At 40.1% G+C, this 24896-nt stretch overlaps 1 protein-coding gene across 1 annotated transcript in view; it reads right to left on the bottom strand.

The window, feature by feature from the left end:
- Window positions 1–24896, bottom strand: part of negr1 (neuronal growth regulator 1) — a 121171-nt gene that overhangs the window by 59022 nt on the left and 37253 nt on the right. Inside the window, exons 2-3 of the mRNA XM_070908559.1 lie at window positions 22549–22787; window positions 2065–2190 (exon numbers count right to left, since the gene is read on the bottom strand). Of these exons, the coding sequence (XP_070764660.1) occupies window positions 2065–2190; window positions 22549–22787 (365 nt within the window). The remainder of the gene's footprint in view (window positions 1–2064; window positions 2191–22548; window positions 22788–24896) is intronic.

Raw genomic sequence — 24896 nt, 5'->3', positions numbered from 1 at the left:
ACAGAACTGTTTTAGAATTGATACAGTATATCAGTGTTTTTCTTTCCAAATTTCCCATCTGTTAAAAATTAAATTTTAGTTTGATTTTAGAACTTTCTTAACAGGATCCATTTACATTTTTTATTTTGTTTTTTGGTGCGTGTGGTAATGGTACTTCAAGTAGTTCAGTTAGTGGTAGCAGGTCTGCTTTTATCTGACGGGTCATAACTGAGATAAATATTTCCATATGCTGTGACTGCAGATTCGGGTAGCCTGTGCGCTGGTTGGAGTAGACTGTTCTGCATATCCAACAGATTTAATGGAATTCCATCGATAGGTAATTAGCCTATTACAACCTTTCAGTTGTACCACGTCCTTTGGACAAATCGCCCCTCACTACAATAGCCGACTCAAAGATCCCATGGCAAATGGCTTCTTTTCTGATGTGCTGGGAGACAGTCTGTGATTACATTTAGTCCTGGGCCCTTTCATTTGACCAGCATATCATTTCTTCCCTGGCATACTTCAAAGTGCGGACACTTCAAAGTAGAATGAGTGACTGCCACTCGGACTCTGAGGATGGCTCTTTTGATCATCTTCTGAAAACTCCCCTAACGCAATCAGGGCAAGCACCAGAGAGGAGGATTTGACAGCCATAAGATAAATGCAGTCATCCTCACAGCTATCAGATAAGCACAGCATGCTCTAATCCATTAATATGAAAATGAGGCAGGACTAGAAGTAGCTGGGTGGGGGCTTTGCAGCAACAGTTAAATGCTTTGGAATGAGTTTTCAAAGGGAGGATTCAGTATTCGAAGCACTTAATGATGTATGTGTGCCCTGACAAGCCTCCACCTAAATAAATTATAATGATAACAACAAAGATATTCTTCATTAATGCACCTTAAATCTGAGGTCTGCCTGCAGTAATGAGAGCTGCAGTTGTTATACTAGAAATCCTAAATACTCATCAACATGTTTGATTTTGTGGCAGAATGTGCTCTCGTAACACATTAACTACCGCCTTCAACGAGTAATAAAATCCATGGCTTAGAGTATCTTTTCATTGTTTGTCAACTCTCTAATTTCAAAGTGTAGAAGTAGCAACATTTTAGGAAATTTAATAATTTAACTTTTGAATACTGATACTTACAACCTGCAGAATATGGATCATTTTTCTAGGATAGATATAGTGTTTTTAAAGGGGATATCTTTTTCTTATGCTGATTTCACTCAGTCCTGCAGTTGAGATCATAGCCTCTAGCAGCTATAAATGCTTTAAGTTAGGAGTCCACAGAGTTCACAAGGTTTTCCTTTTTTATTTGATTCTTTTTAATTGACAATCATTTTTTATCATATAGGTTTTACCAAATACATTCTTGGATGGATTTGTCAAATAACATGCGGTCCATATCATCTTTATGCAAGTGCAACCGTGTCGTTGGGTTTTTTTCTTATATGGTCAGCCTGCAGCAGAATGTGGTTGCATTAGCTCGACAGGACTCATTATGTGGGGTGGACCAGTCTAAGGATGATTATGAACTATTATTTAATTGTAAAGATATCCATCCCAAAGGTTCAGCTTAGGTTGAGTGAGGATACATGCTATTTTTAGGCATGTAAACAAGTAGTTCCCTCAGTGTATCTCTCCAGGTGTTTAGAACTGTGACACTGTTGGTCAGTGGGTGGAAACTATTTTATAACTGATTCACAGAAAAAGAATGAGTTAGCCATTGCTTCTGCTCTCAAATACACAGCGCAGCGTCATTACAGGAGCTCAATATATACTCACTCTCTCCATGATACTGTATGTTCACTTGAATATATTGTAACATCTATCCATTCCCCCTCCCGCCTTGTGTCACAAATCCATCCAACCTCATCCATCTCTTGCATCCCTTCCCCCTTCCATCTCTTCATCTGCAACATAACTACCAGTCTTCTCTCGTCCTCACTCTATCACCTATTGATCCTGTCCATGCTTCCTCATTTCCTCTCTCTATTCATCCATCGCTCCGTCCGTCTATCCATTTATCCATCTGTCCATTCATTAGCATGGGTATGTGAGAGGTGAAGTGAACTCACCTAATGGGGTTATGTGTCTCCAGGAAATGGTCGGCTCAGGTTTCCCACTGGCTGTACAGATGAGCGACACATTGCTGCCCTCGTTTACCGTGATGTCGGAGGAAATGTCATATATCTTGGGAGGAACTAGGGAAAAAAAAGAAGTAAAGAAAATACAGAAACAAGATTAGCATTTCAAATCTGCAACCTCTGGTTCATCCACCAATATCATCTATATGTAATATTGCATAAGAGAGTAGAGGAAGGCATGGTTGGTATCTTAGCAGAGAGAAATGGCCTGTCTATGTTCCAGTTTTGAGCAAGGAGGTACAGCACATGTTATACTTAAATGACCCCTCACTTTAGGTAAAATAATACTAGATCGCTTATATTCAGACTCCATGATTCAGTCTGACATTGCCATCTTGTTAAATGTTCTCTGTAGGGGGGAGGATTTGGTTTTCCTCTTGTCAATCACTAGTTTCCAACCACTTAAACTGCCACAATGTACAGTTAGTGTATGTCAATTTGTTGGCGGAAAAACCAACAATGCAGGCACAGGTGTCTTGAAAATGGAAAATAATAGGCATTGCTTTTGTTTTTCTGGGGAAGGCCTGCTGTTATGGCATGGATACTAAAAAACTAAACAATGATGTTTTAATTAACCCAAAACAAATAATTGTTACCTTTTTAGCAGACAGAGAGTAAAATGCTGGTTAAGCTGGCAAGCTAACTAGCTAACTTAGCAAACTTATCAGCGGAACAGTCCCGCTTCCCCCCTGAGTCGAATATTTTCTCATGTTACTATAGTTTTTAGTTCTCAAGAGGAACAAACACTTAACTTGAGATTTGTCATGATAATAGGAGAAAAAAACAGAATGATTTGGACAGAAGCAGGACTCTAGTGGTTCCTTTCATGTTAGTTAACGTAGTTTGTTCGTAAATGTTAGCCTGCCAGTAAAGCCAGGCTTGTATTCAGTAGTCTGTGTCAGCAAACAGTGCATGATAAACACATCTCTCTTTTAAAACAATGAGATCATCATGGGCATGATACATTTGTGTTTTTTTAGTGAAATATATCATGAGCAGTGATTAAGTTTAATATTTCCTGACAGAGCTTGGCACACTCAGTTAATCCCACCCACAAAGGCTTCGATTGGCTCAGTTGTTTCTCAAACAGCTATTCACAAGAACAAAACCAGGCCTTTTTGAATCACTCAACAAAAATTGAGATGTGGGCAGTGATTCATAGCTCTGGAACCAGGCTGCACTTTAGGTGGTTTGGAGGCTGTGTATCATAAATCCAAAAGTCCTAAAAAGCATATTTTTCGAAAAAAGAAAAGTGAAGTTCTTTTCTTTTGAGGGCAGCTCATCAACAGTCGCTGCTGGACATCACTTACCATCATAATTTACAAGTTTCTGGGCACTTAAATCCTCTTGGAGCTTTGATGTTAAAAGCTTCGGTATTTAGGCTGCTCAAAACACACACAGACACACATGAAGCCACCCACAGAGGCATTTAAACACATTCAACTAAGCACACATGCAGGCACATGGGCGCGCACACACACACACACACACACACACACACACACACACACACACACACACACACAGGCTTATGAGACACTATTTTAATCGGCAAGATTTGAATCTCTGAGGGAGCTTTTCTGCAGTGGACTGTGGTATACAGTAATGGCTTCTCAGTCGTCTGGGGCTTCAAACTATTCTACCCTCTGATCCCTCCTGATGCCTGCTAAAAAACGAACAAAAAAAAAAGGTGATTCAACAATTTTACAGAGTTCCTCTTTAGACACACCAACACTTTTTGGAGTCACGTGGTCTCTTTTGTCATTGAGCTCTGCCCAGTTAAGCTGCAGCCACCCTCACTTGCTCCTCTTCACTCTATTATGAGCAACAATACAGAGGATGTTTCAAAGAACGTACAGTATGAATAATGACAATATCCACCATATTTAATTAATTTTACATGTTATTAGATATACCTTACTGCTCTTGGCTTTCCTCCTCAAATATTGTATAATTGAGTAAAAGAAAAGTAAAACACACAATTTTCTTTTCTTAACTGTGGTCTGGAGCCTGCAATATGTACCACTATAAAAAACTGTGAATCGATCATCTATCATCAACCTTAAGCCCATAAACAGTGCACTACAACGTGAATATACTTAATGTATGTCCACTAATTGTATATTAAGGGCAAATAGCCTACAGTCAGGATGGTGCATCATTAAAAGCATCAATACTCATATAAGTGGAACCTCTATGGCTCAAGAAAAAAAACCCATCTCTGATTCACAAATGGTACCACCCCGGTTTGTACTGACTCAGCCTCACACAGGCATTACCCTCAATGATAGCAGGGACTGCCCAGGACAACATTCCCATCACTGCCGTTTTCTGTTTTGGGGTGGGGGGGGGTAGGCGTCATTTTTGATCATCAGATCTGGATCTAAATGAGATGAAAGTGGCGGACCTTCAGTGGGAGAGGACCGGAGGCGATGTTGAATCTAGGTTATTGCTTGTCAGACTCCTGTGTTTACTTGCTGTAGGACCTCACTGTTGACACATCTCCTCAGTGTCTGATAGCACAAAATTGAAAATGTTGGGGTTGTCTACTGATCCTATCTCTCTGTGGCAGGGACTGAGAGGTTTTCAAAGGTTCAGATGAAGAGCCCTCAGTTTTTCAGCTCGGAGCCACTATAGCTGAGTTGCTTCAGTGTATAACACTGTTTGCTCCAGCAGAGAATAACAACCAAGTCCGGGAAACAGAATAAAAGATCAATAGACAGCAGTCAAACTTTAGACAAGAAGATGTGGCAAACTTTTAACATCTAAGGAATGGGGATGTCTGTGAAGAACAAACAGTAATTTATTCATCAGATAATAACCCATGCTCTTGTTCCATATCTTTAAAAACTATTGTATTTAGACACCATCAAACAGTTCAGACCTGAGACTGAGCTTGTGAACTTGTATAGATATTTGCTTTCTGCAACTTTGAGTCTCCACAAAAAGTACTTCCAAGTTTAAATTATGTTATTATTATATTAATAAATTCCAACAATACTACCAACAGTACTACGACTGACAGTTATGGTGCAAAATGATGACGATTCACATGTGATCTAAATCTCAATGTACTGCTCACTGTTAAGTTTGAAGCATTTATTATTATCTGGGGAATGGCAAAGAGTGATAGAGGGACTTTGGACACAGCTAATGCATGAACAAAATATGATACTGCCATCTGTTGTTTCTTATTTAAAAAAAAACCTAAACAAGATCTTATATAAGTGGGGGTCTCGTTGCTAGGTTACAGTGCTGAGACAATGCACACATTGTTGCTGAGAGGCCATAGGATGGACACTTGATATTGAGGGCTGAAGGGGGTTTCCATTTAGCAAATAGAAAGTTAAATCTATTTGAAATTCCACACCCACTAATGAGGAAATCTAGTTACAGTACCAAGAGGCTGCAAAAGTTTAAGTGTTCCATTTATGTCGACTTCTCGAAGTTGGCTCTCAATGGTGAAGCTGATTACTGGGTAATTTCAGACTGAATTATAATTGTTGATGTCACACATTAATTATTCATACGACTGTGTGTGTGTGTGTGTGTGTGTGTGTGTGAGTGGTGGTGTGAATAGCATTGTTCAGTTCAGTTAACATGCCATCAACAATGGCAATGTTAAAAGCCAACACAGCAGAGAAGGCCTTGTGAGAGGATAATGATGGTAAATGGGGTTTAAGGTAGCTCTGCCATTATCTTACTTGACAGCATTAAAGCGGTTTCACACCAGTCTGATGCAGAAACTCGTGTGCGAAAAATGTGCATACAGAATTACAGCATTTAACCTTTGGTTACACAGGCTCTGAACATTTTCTGCATTTTTGTGTTGCATTTCACACCGAAATAGAAACGAATGCACCTGGATTGGATGAAAGGACCAGAGTCTACAGGTGGTCTCAGCAATGACAATGTTCCTCTTTGAGCTAAAATGATACCATGGATTCTTTAGGCAGTGTATCTGAATGCCAGTGGTGGTTTAAAGCGTTTGTGGAAATGTTAGTCTCACACCTCAGAAGGCAACACAGTAAATACCTTGACCCAATCAGTGTTTGGCAGTGTGCTTCAGGTGCATATTTTCATCTATTTCTTACTGGAATAATTGGTATAGTACAGTATTACACAGCTGAAGTGCAATAAGTACTAACGGCTCACTCTGTGTTTCTGCTAAATGTTTAAAATAATCAGCTTTTACCACAATGTCCAAGGATCTTTGCCGTAGAAACACTGCAATGTTGTTAATATCAATATCCTCAAAAACTATTGATTGAATATTAACTTGTTCAAAAACTTTCTTAAAGGAATAGTTTCACATCTAGGCAGATACGTTTATTCGCTTTTGGAGATTTAATAATGCACCCATTGGTTAATGTTTCCAAGTTTAGGCAACTAAACTACTTAATTAATGTAAGGGTAAGATTGTGGTCATGGCAAATCCATTATAGTTAAGGTAAGGTTAAGTTAAAGTGCCTAAAAGCAACTACTTGGTTAGAGTATGGTGGAGAGAGATTGTGTTCACGTCTGAGGGGCAAATTATTCACATGGATGTTCCTCCCTGCTGTGAAAAGCCTTTTAGACGTGGGAATCCTCACTAGCAAATTTCTTGGTTGACACATTACCTTGAAAGCCTGCAAAGTCCATTACTATAATTTTTTTCTAGGCTGCTTCTCTCTGAGAGCTCTATATTATCCTTTTTACACCTCTTCCACCTCTTGAAACATCAGAGACAGTTGTGACTTGACTGCCCCTTCAAGAACAGAACATTATAACCCATCCCTCAATACCTACACACGCACAGCTTGTTGTTTTCTGTACGTGCTAATTCAGTAACGATGCTATGATTGTCGTGTTTGCCCATTCCACTCTAATTTCCCCTTCTCCAGACCTGCAGGAGGTGCAGAGAGTGAGCTGCCACAGCTGATCTGGGCGCCGTCATCTCCCTCCTGGCAGACGCCTCGGGTGAATAAATAAGACTCTAATGACGCCACCTTGAATTACGGAAATGCTTACAGCTGCACTATTAAAATGCAAGGGTTTTTTACTGGAGCAGCAAAGTGGGATGCACACAACTGGGCTCTTCTATGAATTCTGACAGGCCTCTCCAGGATGACTTCTGCTACCAAATTGCAGGACCCCATTACTGGCTAAACCTACTGCCATCCAGCTTTCCAATTAGAGCACGGAGGGGAAGCCCGGACACTTGTTGTAATGGATGGCAGTATGGGCGCTGCAAAGGTAGAGGAGTCAGGGAGAGCTGAGAGGGAAGGAGAAAAAGAGAGAAATTCCGGCTTCATTTTCTAGAATTCAAATCCTTCATTTGTCCACCATCATCCTACACAAACCGCAGAAATGGTAGAAGGTGCTGCCCCGAGATTGTTTCCCGTCCAAACATAGCGACGTAATGCTCTTAATAAAAACGCTGATGCTTACTGATCTGAGGACAGATATACCTTAATCAATGACATGCAGCACTTTGAAATTGGTTTAGGGACAGATTTTAGTTTTACTTTTCAGCTTTGCTTGATAGAGTGGAGAAATCCTGAGGAGATCTTTGAATAGCTCCGTGCAGTTCTAAAATTACCTACTCCAAAGCTTCCCCAAACCGCAGGCTGTTAGAGATGACATTGATACAGATGGATTGTAATATACCTGTAAAATATACCTGTGTTTGTGGGGCATAATATACACCTCAGTAATGAGACAGTTCCCACACAGCTATTCCTAAAGGTTTTCAATTCCCTTTCCTCACTGCAGGCAGCAAAAAAGAACCAACTTCCAGTCTGTTAATTAGGTGTCAGACACGGAAACTAAACATAAACAGCGACAGATTATATTACTCAAAGGGATTACTTCCATTTGTAGTGTGATAAAGCAAGCACAGATCATTTGTAGTACTTAACTTTGGGAAAAGTTCATCCAAGTAGAACGAGAAATCTGTCATTATTGGCAAGTTTCTTTCACTGTTCGTTCTAAAATCCTTGGTCTTCTAATCTAGCAATTTGGATTTTTTGACTGTAAAGATGGCTGGCTTTGTCTGTCACACCCATCATTTCATGGCCCTCAGGCTCAGACAGTTGACTTTTAATGTATTGTACAAAAATCTTCAGAAATATGTGTAATACTGAAGGAAAAAGGTTGACTTTTTGGGATATAAAATGTGTTCCAGGGACACCAGAATTGTGTGTGTGTGTGTGTGTGTGTGTGTGTGTGTGTGTGTTATGCACATGCTTATGTGCCAGCAGTGTGTGCTTTCAAACCATTAACATACAGTACTTGACTCCCAGCCCATAAACTTTGAAAGTCATTCAAGCTCTACCTCCAATATCACCTGCTGGTCTCTCATAGCATTATTAAAAATATGAATCTCAATCATTTTCAACAGGAAAACACACAACCATACGCCAATAATAAAAAAGCAATAAAAATGTTTGGGGAAAAAAAGGGATGTTTTCTTTTTCTTTCCATTTATTTGAGCCCAGCAGCAATAGAGAGGGTGGACTAAGTGCTGGAATGGCAGGGCCAAGACATAAAACTTCATCAGCCCTTATTGCTTATCTGTTTTTGGCATCTGATCATATTCTAAGACCTCCTCGTGGCTTAGAAGTTGGTATGGTTAATAAAGAAGACGTGAGGAGTTGTAGCAGACAGCAAACGGCTAAAGACACAAATAGATTCCCAGCAAGTGCACATTAGCTGATGAACATTTTCCATAATGGTATCATTACATATGATGAATCCAGTGATTTACTCTATTAATGTACTGCGGGAATTTGCCTGAGGATCGAGTGTGGGGAGAGCACAGTATGATGATAGACTGTATGACAAGCTTCAACTGCAAAAGATTAGATTGGTGTTTTTGATAAAAAAAAACATTTGTCTAATAAGTGCAAATTTCTCTGACATGGGATTCCTCTGTAGTAGCTTTTGTGTAGATGTGACCCAGTTATTATTTCCATTGCTGTGTCTCAATGAGCGCCTACACCTCACTGTATCACTGTAAATACACCTTGCAGAAATTCTTACAGTAAAATCTATGCACATTACGTTGAAGTTCTCTCAATTTATTTCAGTGGCCCACTTTTTTGGCTTCAAGGCAGCAGTCCTGGCTCTTACTGGAACAGAAATGACCCCAATACTGTGGTAACAATAATGTACTGGGGAGGCGGTGATAGCCTTAGAGAAACAGAAAACACGGACGTTGCCGGAGTCATATAGAGAAACAGTTTTCACCAAGTTCTTGGGTATAAACAGCCAAACAACAGCATCAGAATTTAAAGTGTGTAGGTTTAGGCTTGTTCAGTGTTGCATTTGTATATATTGGTCACACTTATTGTCTGTGAGTAATTATATTAATATGATGATGAAATGAATAAAATGTTTTACCATTGAACATGCTCAAAACTATTTTTTCTCCTTGCAGAAATCTGAGGAAACTATGAGCACTTTTGTTCAACTTGTAATTAACCATTAGTTTATGATAATATTCCTGTCATGACCTAATGGTGCAAAAATAACATGCTTCCGCAAATGTCACAACCGATACATATGATGAGTAATTGCCAATGAGGTTAACGATGCAGAAAGCGTGATTATGGAGAGCTTGTTACCAATTTCATGCACTTCTGGGGAATTCATGAATTAAGGGAAATCAATTGATGAAAATGAACTTTTCGAAATACCTTGTGAGAGGCAATTAATCTTGAATGGGAGAGCTGCACTGGGCATGTAATTCAAAGATAAGCTATCACCCACTTATTGAAATAGTTTCTAATTTATTCATGCTAATCAGTGTCTTTCAGCCTCAGCATCTTGCTTATGATAAACAAAATTCCTCTGCATGGGCCACTCTTGCTTTCGCTCTCAAGGATGATCACTGGTTTTTTAATTAGCAGCGTGGCTACAAAGTGTCTGCGGCCACGCACAAGTCTTATTTCAAATAGTTTATTGTCAAAATTAAACACTGAGATTGTCAGGGGGCACGCTGCTTTCCAACAACGAAATATCAGCCGGTGACCGAACGACCGTTGCTATGGGTGATCCTCAGCTCTCAGCGCATGTGTGAGGAGAGTGTTTCAGTGTGTGTGTGTGTGTGTGAAATGGAGGATCTGATGTGAGGACACAAAGCTCTGTCTCCATCTGTCACTGGGCCTTGATGCAGCGCTAAAGGTCAAAGTTCAAACTTTAGAACCCGGGTCGTGATTAATGGGGAGAGAGCAGTTGGCAGCTAGCAGACGCACGCTACACACAGTCACAGGGAAGGAGCTCAGCTCAGCGGGTGGCTGGATCTGCTCTTTACTGGCTCTTTGCTCATCAGTTTGTCATACTCCGAACATGCACTGAGTCAAGACAGACAAAAGGCTTTCGGTGCCACTGTTGTTGTAGTCAGGTTCACACGTTATCATTATCTATCACAATTCAGGGTCAAAATTCAAGGTCCTACAAACACTGTCGATACATTTAATCATAGCCCAACCCCATCAGAACAAGGCAGTGTATATGCAAGCTTTTATCTATAGCCTAATTAATCAGACATTTGATGTATATATATATAAAAAAAAACAACAACTTGCATCTGCGTTTTATTGAAACTCCCTAGTTGCTGCTGGGAAATGAATTCTCAGAGATGTGGAGAGCCTTTTTGGGCTGTCAACTGTCATACTTCTCAAAGTGCCCTTGATAGTTGTGATGAGTGCCTTTTAAAATATCCTAGTTTTGGGCTTTTCGAGGCCCCATCATCATCAGAGCAATGTGCAATGCCCTGTCTTTGTTCATCCATTTGTAATGACATTAAGCTATTACCTTGAAATATTAATATGTATCTCTGATAGAGTCATCTGGTAAAAAAGAAGAGTTTTCAGGAAGAGCACTGAATTGTCTGTGAACAAAGAAGTTTTGTGGATTGAGGGTCTAAACACATTCATGCATTGTTTGTCAAACTCTTCCTCTCTGTCTCTGTCTCTCTCTGTCCTGATTTATTTCTCTCATTGGTGAGTCATATAAGTCCATGATAAATAGCACTGGCTGCCAAACAATTCAAGGTTCAAGTGCTGAAGAGGATTAGTGATTATTCTCAGAGTGTGTGTGTGTGTGTGTGTGTGTGGTATGTGTGTTTGTGCACAGCCACAAAAACTGAAGGCATGTGCATTCAGAATGTGTATTGTTGCTTGTGTGTGTCAGCTGCCACATCCTCTGATGGTGCCCAGTATCGACTGCTTTTCTTCACGATGCGCCCCGTGGGCTGGTAGGAGAAGATTTTGGACTAAACAACACGTAGGTAATACAGGGCAATTTGTACCCACTGAGGGCTTTGGAAAGGCCAAAGTCATGACTATTCAATAAATTGCTCATTATTAAAAACCCTGAGCTTGTACTTTGCAGAATACAGATGTCAGTTCTTGCTATTTGTTTACGGTGTTGCTCTGGAGCGCTGAGTGTTAAAATAATGATGTTCATACAGAACATCAGTGACTCTGATCATTTTAAATAAGAAAGAGCCCTTTCTCTGATTTTGGTTTTTGTGTGTTCGATAATACATCCTCTGCTACACCGGTCTATAAATAAAGATAACCAGTGGGTTCTTTGACGAGGTAGGAGGGCTTCTGCAACTGGACCCTAATACAGCCACAAGTCAAGGAAGCAGACTGATGGAGGAAATGTCTCACTGCTCTTTAATTGCACTTTGGGCACCAGATGAATTTCAGGGATGAGACAGGCGGGCGGCACCCCACTGCTGGTGGTCAGTCTGCATTCAGGGTGATGTATGCAACAGTGCTCTAGGGCCAGGGAGCGCAGCCTGTGATATTTATCTGCCCAATTAAGGCCAGTGTATCTCTGAGAAGCCTGCCAATGCTTTACCCCCAGCAAATCTGTTTCACAGCCATCCCACTGTTGATGAAGGTTGTATTGTATGATAAACACTGCCTAGAGGATCGTGCTTGGATCCGCATAGAAGTGAGAGGACCCATGTCTCTGTTGTGATTTACACCTCTGAGAACCAACTGTTTAGCACCACAAAAGCCGTGGCCTAACACCACTGGTAGATGAAAATTCTGAATTTAGCTCGTTCTCACACTCAATTTGACCGTCTCATCTGCCGTGGTGTTTCCAGAGATGCCTGCATGTCCAGAATTCAACAAAAATAATTTTAGAGAGTAACTAATTTATTCAATTTTCTCTACATAACACACAGCCAAGAAAAAGGGCTACAGAAAGCGTTAGTACATGACCACCTGCCTTCTCCAGCACTTACGTATTTCACTGACACTTTTCAGTTCAAATTTCAGTTGACTGACACCCACACGCGCTTTAATTCATATACTTTTAAAACAAGACTGCAACAAGGATGATTAAGACTTTTGTGTGGGCAGTTAATGCTGGCAGATGTTATTTGAGGATAGACATCTTTTTAAAACCACCATGACACTAAAATAGATATGGATGAAAGCAAACAGGACTTGTGTCATTAGACGAGGGCTGCAACTAACGATTACTTTCATTATCCATTAATATAACTATTATTTATTTGAGTAATGGTTTGGACAAAAAAAAAAAGCCAGAAAATAGTGAAAAACGTCCATTGCGTTTCCCAGAGTCTGAGTTTTGTCTGGCCAACAGTCCAAAACCAATCAAAAAAGACATTTACTTTGTAGACTAAGAAAACCAGCAAATATTGACATTTGGAACCAGAACGGAGGCTAGAGGCAGTGAATTTTTGCTATTTTAGTTTAGAGGGTTCATGATTATCAACATGACGAATATCGAACAGTGAAAAGAATTTTGGATGCACCTCCTTAACCTCCATGATCTGCACTCTCAACTTGGATAAAGCTGATCTCCTTCCACCAGCCAGTGTGTCTGAATAGAAAGGCTGCCCACTCTGTTACTGTGTAAACAGATCCACACCATAAAGTAGAGTAGAGACAGAAGACTGCAAAGAGAAAGTTGGATGATGGCCAATTTGGACAGTGTGGAGAAACAGCATTAAACAAATTCAACTAAAGATGATGACTGTTATGACAATACAGTTCATGCATGTTGGACCAAGACTATGGCTTGTGTCAACACTGGTTAGCGTTTAGTGTGAAATACCAGCAGGGAGTGTTGAGCTTTATTAACACAGAGAAAAATAAAACCGACCTGCGCACTGATTTGAAATAACTAGTGATTGAGAACTACTATTTCTGTTGAAAAAGAGAGACTCAGAGCAAGCGTTGTGTGTAGTGGCATTAGTCTCTGAATTGCTGCCCACATCTCCTATTATTTAAGCGAGGTCTGTCGTTGTGCTCATTGACTTCTGTTTCCCCTGTTGAAAAAACAACCAGGCCAATCAGAGCTTTGTAGGTGGGAATAAGAGTGTGTCAGGGCCAGAAACTAGTTTATGCAATTATCAAGACAAACACACCTTCAAACAGAAAACAGCTAACATGAACAAGATGTCTGACTGAATAATGAAGGGATAATAAAATGGCAATTCAGTCTGATTTTCATAGCATAGTGTCTTATTTTTGTACACCATGACAACTTGCTGTGCTTCACTGAATGTTTACTACAATCAGCAACAGTGAGTGACAACTGAGATGAATATGTCCTGCCCATTAAACTTATGTTATCCATAGGTACAGACATGTAGAGAATACATTGGAAAAGGAAGAAGTGGGACAGCGTCCAAGAAAATTCTCAGGGAGTAAGTCTACATTTTCTGCTTTGGAACAACCCCATTACTATAATCTGAAGCATTTTGATGTACAATTGTAAACATGCATTTCAAGTACAAAGAGTACAAAAACATCACTCCGCTATTCACTGTGAGTAAAGTAGGTCCAGAATCATCACACAGAGAGCAATCAAGCTTTCCATGATAGATCACTCCGACATTTTGAGCTGCACTGCTTAAAGCAAATGTGCTAGAAGAAATGTGCAGCAGAGACAGTGTGCAGTCTGCCTTTATGTTAAACTGTTTTACCTGTAAAGACTATTCCAAATAAAAAATGCCTAAGTTACTCTCCACTCGTGTTGTATCTATTCCCTCTCTAGAGAGGAGAGACGTGAGAGCTGAGTGGCTGACCTTTGTCCTTACTCATTTTAATTAACCATAGCTAATATCAGCTATTTCCGTGATGAGGACTCACATTAGTGCGAGTGCACAAACACACAATCACCTACACACACGGGCATGAAGGCACGCATATATAACGCTGCATGCACATGCAAACACACAATAGAGGACAGAAATTTACAAGGGCTAAGATGGGGATTCACAAACTCACAACCACACACACACACACACACACACACACACACACACACACACACACACACACAAATGACAATGATTAGTGGCTAACTAAATGTCAGGGGCCATAATGGCAAATCTGTTCCTTTAGACACACTCATATTCTCTCTACACTTTCCCTGCAACATCAATGGCAGGCCGCATTGTTTTAATGCATTGTTATTCCACTGAGACTCTTCATACACAGTTATTCCAGCTGGAGATGGTAACACTGATTCACTATCCTCCTCTCACAGCACTCAAACATCTCATCACACATACAGTCATGAGGAACTATTGCATTAGGGTTGTCACAGATTGTTTACGTTGATACCATACAACAACTACAGTATATCATTATTTAATACAAAACTACAGATTTCCACATCATTATCTCTATTCACTAATATCCATATTTACATATTTACATTGCATATTCACAAGGTTTTAATAAAATTTGAGGACAATTGTTTTAATTGTAGCTGTAATGCCAGCTTAGTCGTTTCTAATTGGAATAATGTCACGTGCAACCATAGTGACATATCCTGGCTGTACCTGAAGGGGATGCGATGAAGGGATTTCTGTCATCCAGTCCACACTGCTTTACATATTTCTCAATGAGACCATGTATTATACAGTACATGTAAGCCTTTTTGTGAGAGGGGATAAACCGGGGGGGGGCAGTCATTAACTGTACTCAGCTGTCATTGACACTTAAAATGCATGGACTGCAGAGACATTACATAAGGGGTAGACTTCCAATTAAAGGGGATGAAGCCCAAAACTCTCTGAGAGAACTAAACAGAGAAATAAAGTCTGCCCTAATTTACTGAAATTACTTTATATGTTGTTTGCCTCATGTCTTTGTCCATTTTGACTCTATTGAAGACAGAAGTCGAAACTTTAATCTGTTTCCACAATTAAAGGCTGCCATTCAATCAGTGTGATCCAGTCTCTGGTTTTCCCTTGGAAGTTTGCTGTCCTCTAACTGAGAAACACCTGATTCAGCTGCATATTACTTGAAAATGCAGACAACTCTGTTTCTTACTGAAACGGTTACTCAGGTAAGAGAATGGCTTCTTCAGTTGTTTATTTTTTATGACACTTAAAGGCTATTATAGTAAATTGCCAGTCTAATAGCAGCATTCAATTTCATCTTTGGGTGAGTCACACAGACTATTGACAAAATGTCCTGCTATGTTTCAGTTTCAGTGAAATATAGAGAACTTCACATTAAACTGTTTAAGCTACTCGACATCTAGTTTAAATGGGAAATTGTTTAACCAATATGTTCACACAGTGCAATCTGTTTTTAATTGAATAAAGAGCAAGGTAGAGCTAGGTTGCAATTATGCTTAGACTTTATCGTATTGATATAGCTAATCCTCAAGAGCAATCCACACCAGTAAATGAGGGAGAAATGTCACAGAGAAGGTGTTCATTCTCTGGATTAACTCAGAGAGCTGCGTTAAAGTGTAGGTGACAGGACTATATTTTCAGACTCAGGTCAGGGACATGAAATCTATTTTAAGTGCACCCAGCAATTAATGAGAGTGACAGAATCATAGCATATTGAGAATAAACTGTGATTTTTCTGGGACTTTTTACGCCGTACTCTGTGATTAAACTCTATCTCCATCCTGACATCAAAGAGAGGAGGGATGACCTGGAGATTTAACCCTCCATTTCACTTCTTGCTGAGAAACACTCTCCCCAGACTGACTCACTCCATGGGCGTGGGCGATGAGTCTTCACTGTAGATCCGCTCTGATCCATATTAATGTCCAAAGCATTTTCATCACATACAGGATTATGCCTCACATTTTTGAAAACATTAACCCTATGAAGTACTACATCACTCTGAGGCATTACATAAAACCCTTTACAGATATACTGCATCACATGTACTGTATGTTGTTCATTTCTATGCTGCATGATCCTGTGATAGTTTGGTGTTGAGATGCATGCTGGGAAGAGGCACGTATTCTCACTACATGTCTATGTAGCAGGAAGAGTCCTCTGATTTAATTGTTAAGATCAAAATTGTTAAGCTTCACACACGTTACCAATGCCCATGTAGGCAGTTACTGGTGAAGGGAAGTATGCCTCCTTTCCCCCTCCTCGCTGTGACAAGATATTCTTAGATGAGAGGTGCTGTGCATATTTAATACATTATCACATCTACAATCTTAATTAACAGAGAGGGAGGAAAAAGAATGGCGACTGAGGAGGAGGGTAGTCATGTGATGTGTAGAAGGGGCGGGTTGGGCCTGATACCAATCTCTCATTCCTCTGTATCCTGCATCAGATAATGGTCAGGGTAGACTGTAAATAGGTCAGTGTATGCATGGTGCAGACGAGGCTATGCAGATGAAGACCAGGGGTACAGTACAGTAGTGAAACAAGAAGAGAGGAGCTGGGCTGATGTGGACCAGGAGTCGGTAATGATCGTAGTTCATGGTGTTGTCAGTCATGTCACTGGTGTTGCAGCTTTACTCAATAATCAGTGCACAGCCACAAGGCAGAACTCATTCAGTTTAGTCTTGTTAAGTCAAGTATTTAAAGGAAGGGTTTAATTGCTCAGCAGTTACCTGTGCCAAATGTACCTGGCGGAAAACATGGACCCTTTTAGTAATTTAGCAGACCCTGATGGCCCTGATGATTATTGCTTTTGGCTGAGATTATGTGAGAGACCCATTTAGGCACTGGTAGATCTGGAGTTGTACGTAGTGATAAACATTTTTAATCCCCAAATGATCAACTTTAACACTTTTGCAATAGCCATTGTTAAAATATTAGTTGTATATATTAGTCATCTATTCATCACTGTACAGAATGTTAATATTCTCATAGGTGTCTCTATATATAGTGGTGTATCATACTGACAATACTCTCACCTACTATATTGCATTGACTTATTTTCCATCATCAACACATGGAGCTTCAGATTTCTTTCATTTGCAACAGGAACGAAGTGCAAAAATATTCAGTCTGTGCCCTTTACTCCATGTGACTCTGAGCTGTAACACCAGTGCAATAGTGTGCTTTGAATTCCACAAATTTCTTACTTCTCATGGGCGCTGTTTAATGGCAATGAAGCAATGGGGGAGAGGCACAGATGCAAACGTCTAATTTGTTGAGGTGACACAAGGTCTCTGAGGGGGATAAATGTCACGCAGAGATTAAATGATTTCGAGAGATGAATGAGCAGTCACAGCCATATCTAACTTCCTGCCTCTAATGCAGCAGCATGCAATTCATGTGTTAAGAAGTGTGTCAATAGCTAAAGACTCCTGTTGCTGTAAAACTGTCGTGATGTCCAGGTAGGGGGAAACCCTATGGGTTGTGTTTAAAAAGAAAAAAATAATTTTTATAGCAAAATAAATGGCTATTTCTCGTTGCCATTATTTGTATTAACGTTTTTGCCGATACAGAGAGGGAGGACAAAACAAAGGGAACAACACATGGAGACTTTAACAATGACGTAGCACAATTACAAAAAAAGCTACACATTTCTCAGTGAACTTTCAGTGGCTTCCCGAATCACTAAGTCATCACTGATCAGGAATTTATGATTTTAGGGATTTATGAGGTAAAGTGCTAAGTATATTTCCATCTCCATCATCAGTTAAAGAAATGACGGCTTTCCCTAAAAAGACATCCTGTTTCCAGCTACAGTTGAATTTTAGTATTCTTCTACTCTGTCAATGCCCCACACAATGGTGACAATACTGAAATATACGTGTTGGAAGATTTGTAATGACATGAGCGAACACAAGAAAGCCATCCAGCACTGCTGTCATAGATACACGTTTCAGATAAGCATAATTGCTTGGAGGATCAGCTGGTCAAGGACCCTACCATGCACCTGAAATGGGTTGAGACCATTGCATATTTCCATATGTATAAAATAATCCCTTCTTGCTCCCATTTTCTGTGTTACTCCTCATGGTGCACTGTCTAGCAAAGCAAAGCAAGTGCCAAAAAAATCCAACGCCATGAAATCCTTTTACTTCAACTGTAACATTCGTGTTGCAGCATTAATAAATGTTGTATGCTTGGACTGAAAAGCCCAGATTAAAGTGTCTGGGTTTTTTTCTTAGCAAGTCTTCCCTTTCCTTTCAGCAGATGAAGAAAACGGTATGCTCCCAGAAGCCTCTGCAACATGACAGAGCTGCTCCCCTGCTACATCTCATCTGTAAAGAAATCCCTCTGTTCTCCGTGAGTGGGCTTAAGCATGTGTACACAAGCATCGCTCAGTGACAGGTAATGATTCACAACACACAGAGTTTTGACAAAGCAAATAAACAAAAGTACAATATGGTGTGAAGTTATGGAGGTGCCATAATGGCACACATGTGTTGTAGCTGTACATAAACAAATGACAGTGTGGCTGGCAAAATAATGAACCAAATTTTTAACTACCTTGAGTACCCTGTCGTGACCGTAGGCATTTATCAGCTGGAGTGAGTCATCTGCATTTTGACATACAGCCTGCCTGCAGCTCACACTCAGATACACAGCTCTGTCTCGCTGGCTGGCGACCCATTTGCCTGATGACTCAACAGTAGCAGATTTAAACAACACAATCATAACACCATCAAGCTTTACTAAGAGCTGATAACAGTAAAAGTAACACGTACAGAGCACATTTATGGGACTCTGTGTTCAACTTACACTGTTATATTGTCCAATCAAAGAAATACTGACCACATCTCTTTCTGTTGTATCACTTTATGATATTTTTGTTTTCTTATATATTATGTGTTATGAAGCTGGTGTTACAAAGTGTTATTTCTAAGCTTTATTTAACCAAATAAAGCTTGCTTCTGATGAATAAAAACGCCTCAGAGTGTAAGTGATAGACATCTGACTGAAATTACCAACATGTTACATTTGTGAACTGTAGAACAACAATTGGTATTTGTAGGTCAAACCGTTGCCAAATCTTAGCCACTAGGTCGCATCCATCAGGAATTCTGGGCAATGCAAAACGTATTATACAGCTGACAGCTGGCACATTAGCTTCGGTTTGATTGTGGCCATATGGTCAGCGGTGAGGAGCTGCCATGACCCCAAACACCCCTGGTAAGATTCCCAATACAGAATGTTCTTCAAAAAGCCAACATCTACAAAAACATGACGGTCCTGTAGTGACCATTACTGCCTGCCAAGCAGCTGACTATGGTTTATCACACGTATATTTAGAGGCATGGTGCACCTGTAAAGTGTAAAGCAGAGGCAACACACAAGTGTTTGTTAAAGCCAAAGCAGCTCTGCTCGCTGTCAGTGTGAATGTCATTAATTGTAACTCAGCCACTTGACAGTTCACTCACTCTCAGGACTGTACTTCAGGAACAATGGACAATGGAGCAATTTTGACAGCTGGAGCACAATAAGTTACAGTAAACAAACAAGTGGACATGGATGGGGCTTTATATAGCCAATACAGTTGAATAATCCTTCCCAGGAGTTTCTTGTTATAACAACTGCTTGCAGTTAGACCTTATTTTAACAATCTTTGGGCGTTTGATGATAAATACTTAACCCTAACCTCTGGGGATACACCAATATGACTTGTTCTCTCCTGAACCCTAAATTAGGGGTATCTGTTGTACCAAGCGCTGATGTGGTAATCGTGCTCTATTTTTAAAGACGTTCTCCTTTATTGATCTTTGTTAAACATGTGATAAAATCGAAAGTTACTATACTATAGATTTCTTTGACATGCAATGTTTCAAAATGACTGCTCTACAAACTGTGGATTGGTCGCATCTGGCCAACACCTGATCCACTGGATGAAGTCAGTATAAAAGCCAATGAAAAAGAGAAAGAAAAAGTGCAGTGCAAAACGAAGGGTTGCTTGCTTGCTTGAGGGAACTTTAACAGAACGTTATGAAGTTGATGGGCACTTTGGCAGTGGCCGAGATCACCCCTGTGACCTCTCAGTTACGGGACAGTCGCTGTAAAAGCACCATGGTGCTCTGACAAGTTGACAAGTGCTGATAGAGCATTGCATTGCATATTTTAGGCATCTAGCTAATGTGTATCCACATCAACAAGCAATAGGTGAGCCGGTAGACGTTCACTGTCTTAATCAAGGACACTTTCAAATTATGGAGGGTTTTGATTCTGTGACCCTCTGATAATGGGATAGGCTTGTTAACCATTTCAAAGGTGAGTGAGGTGAGTTGAACTCTTATCAGCAGCCATGTGCCTGCCAGCGTGATGGACAGCCACATAAACAACAACAGCTCAAAAGGCACTCAGGGCAAGTTCAAACCAACCACAACACCATCCTAGACCACCCTACACCCACTCAATTTAGTACAGTGCAAGAAGATGGATGTTGACGTTTTATAGCAAATAGCTTAAAAAATATAGAATAACAGAATGAGCTGAAAGCCCACTGCTGTCTGGGTTACTGCTCATGGTGTGCTATATTTTGATGTTTTCTTAACAGCTACGAACACCTGAGAAGGTAAATGATGATTTGTTTTGACTACTTTGTTCATTTTGTTCAACGAAATCTGCAACCTCACAGGATGAGAGTTTAGCAAAAACACTGTCCTGGCTGTTTGTGCATTGACTTTTTTTAAATAAACTCTAGTGCTGTGCCATGGCAGTGTGGATAAAGACAAAACAAATACTTTCAATTATGGTTCAGATCAAACAAAACAAACTGCAGGTATGATCGCACCCCTAAAATAATTTTCCTAAGCTTACTCCATATGTCATAACGGCAATGCCAGCTGGGGAGCTGTTTCCACTTGCACATTTCACATATTACAGCTCACACTTCTAAAAACAGTGTTTCTGACCCTTAACTCATCTATTAATACTATGCTGCCTGTGTGGAAGTATGCTTATTCCAACATTATGTTCCTTTGAAATGAAACCATTGCTTGAAAACAGAATAACTTGATATGCACTTGTGATTCATCTGATTCCCGCTCAGGGATACAACACGGGTGTTAACAGTGGGCAATGAATGTTGTCGTGAAATAAATACTGAAATTAAAAACAGACGGTAAAAAAAGTGTGTTTTCATCTGACAGGTTGTCTAATAGCATCACATCCTCATTAATATTCCAACCTAAATATACACAGAGCCAAGTGGACCACACATACTGTAAATCTTTGCATCAGCATATTAAAGAAATAGAACATGGCATTTGGAAGATGGGTTTCCAGAGGGGCTGCTAATCCTCAGTCTGAAGTATCAGCATACAAACTCAGCCACCATCCTATTACCCCAACAAGTAACAATTAGGATACTGCCGTCAATTAGCTCTCTGTGCCCACAACAGCCTCCTAAATGGCCCATAAAACACAAATACACCTATTGACCTTGTTAGACATGGAGATCCTCAAGATGAAGCCCAATTTGAACAGCCTCACTAGAGACTCAATGGCACTTTTGTTATGTTAAAGGGTTGAATTCAAAGCTTTAACACCTGTTAACCAATGCATGACATATACAGCATATCAGTAACTAGACAAAATGCATTCAAGAGTCTTAAGAATCACATCTTATTTTGTTACCTGCTGTGACAAAACCCAGGGAGGCTTGATGAAAGCTACACAGTCTGCCTCCAGTCATTTAAACCAACAATCTTCTATTTTGTGTTGCTTAGCCTACGGGCAGAAAATGTACTCTACAATGTCAGTTTGCCTCTGCAGAAGAAATTTCTCTGCTGAAAAGGTTGTATTATTTTACACAAAGCAGACTGGCTCAAGCCCCTGTTCTTACTCCGAATATAAGAGAATGACCGACATATTTGCAGCACAGATGGTGCCAGATACACCTGTGACCATTAGGTACATGGTCCACACAAGAATATTGTCGGATTCGCTTTTGGAAATTATGTTGGCTAAATGATCCGTGAAATAAGTAACAAACAAGATGTTTGATTAAAAAAAACGCAGAGGAGGACAGAAATCAGACATAAAAGTACAAAGCAATTATCCTTCAAAATATCGCGCCCCACTCATTAAATATCAGAGAGCTTGCCACATACAGGTGCAGGCAACTGACGCACATCAGTAACTACTCATGGAAAATGGGGTGAATCATTTAAACTAGTTCACACACATACAAAGAAAAGGACACACACACGTGGACAAGGACTACCTATACGCACCTTTTATGATTAGGTTGAGGAGCTTTGGCCGTGGGTTGCGCTCACTCTGAATGGAGCATGTGTACTGGCCATCATCAGTTACATCCACTTTCTGTATCTGAAGGCTGTACTCATGTTTGTCTCCGACGCTGGACACGATGGACACACGCGGGTCCACAGACCACTTGTCGTTCCCTGCGAATATGATGCTTGAGCGGTTCAGCCAGGCTCCTTTAGAGATCCCATCCAATAGGTAGCACCTACAGTGACAAGAGACACTTCAGTTAGATCAGGAGAAATGCTCTGACTCTGAAAAACAACTGAATGAAGTAGATGTTTTTGAAGTCATCTTGTTTGTTTGACTGAATACTATTTTATCCATTAGACACATTGCCGTTATCTCTCTTGCTAGTAAATAATCTCTCCCTCTCTAGCAGGCAGTTTTAGCTGTGCAGGATTGTGTGTGTCTGTAAGCTCTCCCAAGTTCTAAGTTTAACGTATATAAACAGACATCCTGAAAATATTTGCCCGATATTGAATTTTTGTGCAAGACCAGAGCATATGGACCAAAGGAAGTATTACATTTTAGTTATGTAGGCGTGAATGAGTAATGTGCTAGAAAGTGAGTCATAAAAGACAACTCGACCTGTTATACCTGCTTTAAGACTCAATTTGACTCAAGACTAAAATAACCAGAGTCATGAGTAATAGTGGGTAATAGGTACTTAAGGATGGCTGATCTGCTGTAAATTGCCATTTAGTACTTCTTTGTCTTTCTTTTCATTGACAAGTCAAAGACCTGGTTCAGCAGACATAAATATTTATATTCAAGCAGCTGATTAAGGGTATGTGCATCTACATTTATGGCTTCAGGTTTGAGATTTATATAAAAAGAAATTGTTTTAGCCTTAAACAACATAGTATCTGACCCCAGTTACTGCAATGTAAGAAACAACTTAAAAAACAGTTTATATAGAAAATAAGAAAAAAATAGAAAATATCTAGCTCCACTAGTAGCATCTTGTAATAGGGATTTTCACCTTTCGTATGCCTGAGAAGCTTAGATGTTAAGTTTTAACTGAATACGAAGATCTTTGACCTGCAACTTACAATACACAAAGTTTGTTAAAAGGTGCAGAATGCACCAAAAAATGGCCCCTCATAAATACTTGTGCAATACTTGTACAAGGTGGACAGAAAAATGGCACAAAAGACAGAATCAATCAGACCAAAGGTGCAAAGAAATGAAATGGAGGCTGACTGTAAAAACATGGTACAAAGTGTGTTTTTTTTCTTCACAATTCCAGCTCCTGGCTGTATCTGCACCATGTGATTATCAATGGAAAACCAAACATCTGGTAAACAAAGTATAGGCCTATAGTCCAACCACAAATAATTAAACATTAAACTGAATAGGCTGTATTCTAGGGCCGTACTCTGATTCCTCTGTGACCAGGAGGCAATACAATTTACTTTTGAAAGATAATTGCACAGAGACAAAGGGTCAGGAAATTGTATGACATGATGAGACTGGGGTCACCATTGTCAGAAGGCAGTTGTTTTACTCATCATTGCAACACTGTTTGGACTTAGGAAATCGCATCATATTCTGTGACAAACACTGTAATAATGAGTGGGAAAAGAGGCAATCAAGTTTGGCTCTTTAGCTGTTGTCAACATGCCACGCAGACTGCCAGCACCAGTAGTAAAGCCACCGAGGAAATCAGTTTGGCACTAACCACAAAGCTCTTTACCCTCTATGCCAAGAAAGTGTCTGTCAGGAAAGTGGGTAGAGGACAATGGTCTAGTCCATGCTGGTCTCCCCTTAGAGAAGGAACTGCCCTTGAGGTATTGTGACAAATAAGGGGCAATCAATGAAGAACGGATAGTAATAAAAACAACACAAGAGAGAAGTCCAGGTCCTCTGGAAAGTCCACGCGGGCCTGTCGGTTAGTTAGCCCATTGACCACCTGAGCGGTGTTCCTGGCCCTTAGGCAAGATTTAGTGAAGGAGCCTCGAGGCAAGTTTCACTCCTTCTCTGTTTTCTTGTCAACAAAACAGGAATGCACTTGACCTTAAAGAATTTAAGGACGCAGGTTATTTATCTTTTTTTTTTTGTTTTTTTTACAGATAATGATAGATCAACATGCTTCAAGTGCAAATGTAGCTCTCAGGATTTTGACACTTCACCATGACCTATGTAAAAATGCATTAAAATGACATAAATAAATTTCAAATGCATTTTTCTGCCTTTGAGAGTAACAGCCTAGTGTAGCACAGCTTGCTACCTACCTCAATGGGAACTTCAGTGACTAATAATTTAACACACTTTTGTGGGACTGCTGAGAGAGCTGGCTTAAGGCCTGAAC

The sequence above is a fragment of the Enoplosus armatus genome, chromosome 7 (assembly GCF_043641665.1).
Source record: "Enoplosus armatus isolate fEnoArm2 chromosome 7, fEnoArm2.hap1, whole genome shotgun sequence".
NCBI classification, from domain to species: domain Eukaryota; kingdom Metazoa; phylum Chordata; class Actinopteri; order Centrarchiformes; family Enoplosidae; genus Enoplosus; species Enoplosus armatus.
The sequence above is the reverse complement of the archived record's forward strand: the minus strand, read 5'-3'. Positions and strand labels throughout refer to the sequence as shown.